Below are 6,472 nucleotides of genomic sequence, written 5' to 3'. Positions count from 1 at the left end.
AACACACTCTCTATTTGCTGTGCTATCTATTTCCTAACCTAAAAGCAAGTGTATTTATACGACCAGCTACTCTAAATAAGTTTCTGTTGTCAAATGTTAACCAAGGTTGAAACGCTACTCAAATATGTGTCTCGAGTTTGCCCAGTTTATAAGATGCTCTTTAGAATCTCACTTCTAAGTTATAACAAGGGATGTGTTAGAAGGGAAATTTCAGAAAATGTTCTTGAGCGCTCCGGGGAGTCAGTAGCCGTATATTAAAGCAAGCTCTAAAGTCTAAGTGCCGAGTTATGAGGGTACACATCCTCTCCTTTTCAATATGCCAAACTCCAGCTCTCGGCAGAGCAGCTAATTTAACCAGTAAACGGACTGGTTTGTGAGCACATGCTGATGGTACGCAACCATTATTTATTTTCACCATACAACAAAGAAAATGGAGTCACAGAACCCATTAGCTTTCATCTGAGCCTTTAATGCCAACGTACAGAGCTGTGTTTATGCAGCAGAACTAAGAGAAAGGAGGTGGCACTGCTCGGCACTAAGCTCTGCACCCATCGGCAAGGTGACATAGAGAAACCTTTCCCCAAACACCAGCTCACACGGAGACCTGCGCACGCATTCATGAGTTCAGTTTTGCAGCTTTGAAAATCTGACTTAGCAGCACAGATTCCAGTTTCCTTTAAGGATTGAAATGAAAAGTGAATTAATGTACTAATTCATACACGTTTGATGTGTTGATAATGATCATACACTTTCTGCAAAGTTTTCAAACCTCGGCACATAGCATCAGGCCGCAGGTAGAAATACCCCAAATCTGCAGCTCTTTAGTAACCTCAATTGATTCTTTTCTCAGGTACTCAGCACTCTTGGAAATCAGACCCTTTTGGCTGCAGATTAAATACTTTCTCCAGCTGAGCTTAAATGTAAACAGAAAACTGCTTAAACAAAATGAATTCCTTTCAGATTTAGTTCCTGCAATTTAAAAATGTGCAGAAAAGTAGCAGTTGGAAAGAAAAGACTGGAAAAAAGCTGTAAGAAATACAGGTATGAACTTTTCCTCCCTGTTGGCCACAATTAAAAATTTCAATTCTTATCTAAACAGTGTTGAAATATTACTAAAGATGCAAACGTAAGTAAGCATGAAAAACACATGAAATCAATTATTTACATAAGAAAAAAAAAGAAAACCCCAACCCAATTCAAAGCCAATACCAATAGTTTGTAATTGCACATAATAGCTTTTCTACATTAGAAACTAATTGGCTTATTGCTTAAATAGTTCTGATTTTTGTCAGATCTTGCTTCAATTAATTTGTGTATTTCCTCAGCCCACACAGTACCTCCTGCCCACCACAGAACGATATTAATTGTTCCCCACAAAACCAGAGTGGCAAGTGTGAGTGTGAGCTTTGGACTGGAGGAGGTATTTTGTTCTGGCACACACTGAACTCTACAATCTCTGAGAGGTGAAGACAAATCTGCTGAATTTGCTGTTTCAGATGCATGCGTTCATCTTCATTGCCGTTTAAATATGGGCAGTAAGTCTCTGTAACTATCTGCTTTCTTTTTTGTAGTAGTGGATAGATTTTATTCTTTCTAAGCAGTGTTTTAACAATGTTATTTTATTCTGTGTTTTTTCCAATTTCCAAAGACCTGGAAAATATGTACTTATGAAATTAAAATGTAATCAGTACTTCATTAAGGCTCTCTCTGTCATCTCTTATTTTATTACGTGCAACATTCTCAATTTTCTTGCTATACTTAGAGCCTAAAATGTTCATTTTCAGTCTTCTACTTTGTTGTCCACATTTTCATCAACCACCAGTGCTGAAAAGAAATATATAACATTTTGTAGAAAAATAATAATTTTATTATTTCAAAAAGATGTCATAAAAAATTTGTACTGGCTTTCATCTCATTTTCAAACAAATATGACCTCAGAGTGAGCTTGCAGTTTTTCATTGATGAGATATTATTTACTGTTATGTGTAGAACTGAGAATCATTAACTAACTGATACAAGTTTAAAAGGAATGCATATTTATTTTGTTCTTTGGTTAAGTACTGTTTCTAAACCGTTTCATAAAGATAAAACAACAGGCTAATAAATTTTGATAAGAAAAGCTGAAAACATTCTTCAAACTAAGGCTGATTTTCTATTGCTTTCACTATTATAAAACCTTGCATTTAGGCCAGAGATATAAAAAGGCAGAAGATATCTTAAAAAAATAGTTTTTACAAGGGTCAAAAATCTATCTAACAATATAACAGGGTCATGAAACTTTCAGAGTTGGTTTGTTAGTCAGTGCTCTGTTTCTAAAGTCATTGTCAACTCATCATATCTAAATTGCTGGGATCCGAGGCCCCTTCGCTGCGCAGAGCTTCAGCCATGTCTCTTCGAAAGACTGACATATTCTGAGTGAACCTGGGGAAAAAGAGAACCCAGATGTTTGGTTAAAGGAGACCTGATATTGACAGAAGTATTTCAAGAATCGGTAAAAAGAATAACTATAATGTAAATTTTAAATTGAAAGAAAAACAGAGGAAAACTCACAAACAAAATCACTAGGTGCCTTCAAAAACCAGTCCTATAAAATAACAATGAGCATGTAAACATGTATGGGCAGCATTATAAACTCAGCCTACCAACAATGTGAAACATTTTAAAAGTCAGCTGGGAAATGAATGCAACAAGAAACCTTTCCATCTCATGTGACTCAGAACACATCCTTTCTCCCAAACCTCCAGCAAAGGGCTCTTTGGGACGCGTCCAGATGGTCATCAAGGCCAGGCTCTCTCAGACCTACCTTCCTCCCTCATGAGTGGTGTCAGAGTTCAACCTGTCTCTCAGTGAAATGCAGTACCATCACCCATCTGGCACAGAATGAATTCACAAAAATATTGCCCAACAGTTCTCTACTGGCAGGTGTAGGATGGGAAATCCGTCCAGTGTCATCACACCTGAGACTGAATGACAACTCTGACTCAGCTTGCATGATAGCCCAAATCTGATCTACTCTCTGGGTCTATCCTCACCTGAAATGAAGAGTTTAATTGCCATTTATCACGTCATGTAGGTATTAAAAAAAAAAAAAACACAAAAAACCAAACAACCAAAACCCCCACAAAAAATGATTTAAAATGTCAGAAACATATATTGCACCCTGCATTTAGGGTTTTTCAAATGTTCTTTTGTTTGTTGCCTCAATGCTCTTTGCTTTGATTGTGTCAGACTTTGCTGGCTCACTATAGCGAAGCTAATAAAGTTTCCCGAAGAACGGCTCCTTAGGGCTCCTTCCTGCAAAGGACTGGTGGACAGGTGCTGGCAAAACTGATGGGATCTCAACAAAGGTCTCTTTGTAGGACCAGGTGTAATAATCCTTCCCAACTGCCTCCACTGTACTGTGCTTTATGGGTATGTCTAGCAGCAGTGTGGTAAACTGGGGCTTGCTGTGTGTGGAAATACAGGATGCAATTACAAGTTCATTCTTTATTCTATTCATAATTTTTTACATTTGTGCTTATTTCCTTACTAATGGAAATTGATTTCTGCTCAATTTTAAACAATCACAGTTAAAAGAAGCCTCCTGTTCCACAGAATAAATCTGAGAAGGATTACAAATCAAGACCTGAAAAGAGAAAAGCCATCATATTAACTCATGCTGCTTGTTGGGGAAGTGATGGCTTAAAAGTCTTCCCAAGTTAGACAGGCAGATGCTACTGAGACAGACGAGCTGCTTGTTCGACCAAATTATCTCTATCCCCCTCACACCTGCACCTATCCCTCCCCGCCTGCACTTCCACAAAAGCTCTCCGAGAGCTTCCGCACCACTGCCTATCTGAGAGTACTCCACAGCGCTTCGAGATGAAAATCCCCTTTAAATCCACAGATATTTGAATCTAACACTTGCCAAATCTAGTATTTGCTGGCAGCCCAAGTGACGGAAGCCTCTGTCCATGCCCTGAACAGGGAGAGCACAGACAGCAGAGCTGGATTCCCCACGCTGCCCAACTACCATGCCTCGCTGCCTGCCTGGAGGTGACAGGGGAGCCTGGCCTCCTGCCCATCCACCTTCCCTGAGCCTAGGCTAGTTCTCAGAATAAGGCAGCTCAGAGAAACTTCACATCAAAGTATGTTTTTCTCAGAAAACAATGTTATCTTAAGGACTTCTTGTCTTCAATACATATGAACAGATAGGGAACTAAGAAACTATCTAGTTATAAGAACGAGTTTTACTCATTTTTTTTTCTTCTTTTTTTAAAAATCCTGAAGGACTGTTGCGTCAAATGACTCCCCTTGGCATTTACAGCTCTAAGGTCAGACTATGTCCTACAGCCCGCCACGGCCAGCTCAGTTTTTCTTTGTTTTAACAGGCACTCTCCTCCTTCCCGGTGGCTCTCTGCCTTTTCCCCAGGTTTTCTGCTGATCCATAATACAAGTTACACAGGAAGTCTGTCTGATTTATTAGCGCCATGGATGTGATCTCTGTGCTTCTCTGGGTCTGCTTCCAAATTCCCCTGTCTCTGCCTATCATCCAGTCAGGCCATAAGGAACTTACACCTTTAGTACCAGAACTTAATAGGAAAATGAAACAAAATTGTGGAGACCATAACTAATGCAAAACTATTTAAGAATTAAACACGTTCAACGTAATTTTCACACCAACAAACAGAGAAGAAGTCAGAGAAATAAAATCACCAAATGGTTTTAGCCATCACTTCTTTCCAAGCCCCTTTCCAGTTTGTTCCAAGCTTTCCAGGAAGTTCCACAGTCTGGACTTAGATTGTGTCTCTATACTTTCAAGGTTTGCTTTGGTTGAATAATGCACATGGAAGAGAAAATGCAGCTAGCGAGTAACAAAACATTAGCATGAATATTAAATGCAGACAAACTCACAATTTCTTTCGTGAAAGCTTCTACTCTATTTTTCAAATGAGGGCCTTGGTTGGGTGAATTTGTGATTCATGTTAAAAAAAAAAATCCTTGCCTCATTCATCTACAATGTGTAAGTGGCCCCACTGGATCCCTTCTCATTCTGGCATTTCACAAGCAGTTGCTTAACCCCAGCACCACCAAGAAAATGCTCTGTCAGAGCAACAGCACTGCTGGTGGCTGAAGCAAGTGTTTTATCAGAGGGGTTTAAGGTTGGAAAAAGGAATCTCTGAGGCTCACCTGCTGAAATAAGGCAGTTTTTCCCAAGTGAAAAAGCAGCAGCAGTAGCCTGGAAAACCTTGACTTTGGGATTAAATTAGGGAATACATTTCTGACCAAGAAAATATGTAATTATCAAATGTTCAGGCTCTAACTGTTAAGTCTAGGGATGAATTCTTTGATAGGATATTATCTTCCTTTCAAAAGGAACTGCAGTTCAAGGCTACCTGGAATACTTCCTACGTTATATTTTTTTCCAGTTAAAAGTTTCCATTTGTCTTTTATTCTTTCAGCTTACTTATGTGTTATGAACTTACCTGTCTCTGTTCTTTACCAAAAGGTTTTGCTCGACTCCTTCCATAAGATTTCTGAAGCACTGGTCAAGGACTTCACGTTTGCTGTCAGGCTGGCTGGTTATCAAGGTTGCCCTTAGTTCACTGAAGTACTATGATAGCAAAGCAGAGAATATTAAAAATGAGATTTGGAAATTTAAACCCAGAGTTATTCATCTACATCTGGAGCACTCTTGAGCAAGTGCTTCACATGTTGCCCTCTGAGAGAGGAGTTTGGCAAACAGCACGCAGAGGTCTATCTGAATCGGGTTTCAGATGCTGCCTTCCTGAAGTGCACCAGGTTCAGCCGTATATCATGACTGAAGTTTAGTGCTAACAGGTGATGTGCCACTTTCCCATTGGGTGTTGGCCACCTAACCAGTTCCAATACAGAAAGCCACCTAAGAGAGGTGGCAGAAACATCCTTGACTACTTTTCAAGTCTTTTCAGAATGGTGCAAATTTGTGCACTTTGCTGTGGGCTCTAATCACTTCAGTGCTGTGAGGAGACAGACTCACCTTTGCTTCTTTAGAAGCTAAGTAATCTATATGATTTTCTATATACTATTCCCATTATATTCTGGCAGATTTATAGACTAGTTAAAACAGAACTTTTTACCACCTTAGAAAAATCTAGGTTTAGTCTAGAAATACTGAATGGGAGGGGACCTCCAGTGTTATCCACTACCCTACTACTACAGCCAAGCAAGTCACATTATCCTGTTTAGTCTTTATTATATTGGCTGTGTCAGTCAAAGGCTTATGGCCTTGGGCATAAGCACATCCATGGTATAAGCACTGATACATACAATTATTCAGAGGAGAATGAACCATTCTGATGAAACTGTGCCCAAATACCTGGCAGAGTTTCTAAGCAGTCTGATATTGCAGTTAAGAATAATATTGCTGGTATTCCCCAAATTTCAGATGTATAATGAGAGAACTTGTTAAAGGTAGGATGAAAATCCATTTTTAGTATACAAAATTTAGTAG

The 6,472-nt window shown here is 39.2% G+C and overlaps 1 protein-coding gene across 6 annotated transcripts in view; it reads right to left on the bottom strand.

Moving 5' to 3' along the window:
• Positions 1-548: 548 nt before the first annotated feature.
• Positions 549-6,472, bottom strand: part of RANBP17 (RAN binding protein 17) — a 166,528-nt gene continuing 160,604 nt past the window's right edge. For all 6 annotated transcript variants that reach the window (XM_075510024.1, XM_075510028.1, XM_075510026.1 and 3 more), the window contains 2 exons: positions 5,466-5,593; positions 549-2,421 (listed from right to left, as the gene is read on the bottom strand). In XM_075510024.1, the coding sequence (XP_075366139.1) occupies positions 2,325-2,421; positions 5,466-5,593 (225 nt within the window). In that variant the 3' untranslated portion in view covers positions 549-2,324. The remainder of the gene's footprint in view (positions 2,422-5,465; positions 5,594-6,472) is intronic.

Source organism: Mycteria americana, chromosome 8 (genome assembly GCF_035582795.1).
Source record: "Mycteria americana isolate JAX WOST 10 ecotype Jacksonville Zoo and Gardens chromosome 8, USCA_MyAme_1.0, whole genome shotgun sequence".
Taxonomy (NCBI): domain Eukaryota; kingdom Metazoa; phylum Chordata; class Aves; order Ciconiiformes; family Ciconiidae; genus Mycteria; species Mycteria americana.
This window is presented reverse-complemented; position numbering and strand designations above follow the sequence as displayed.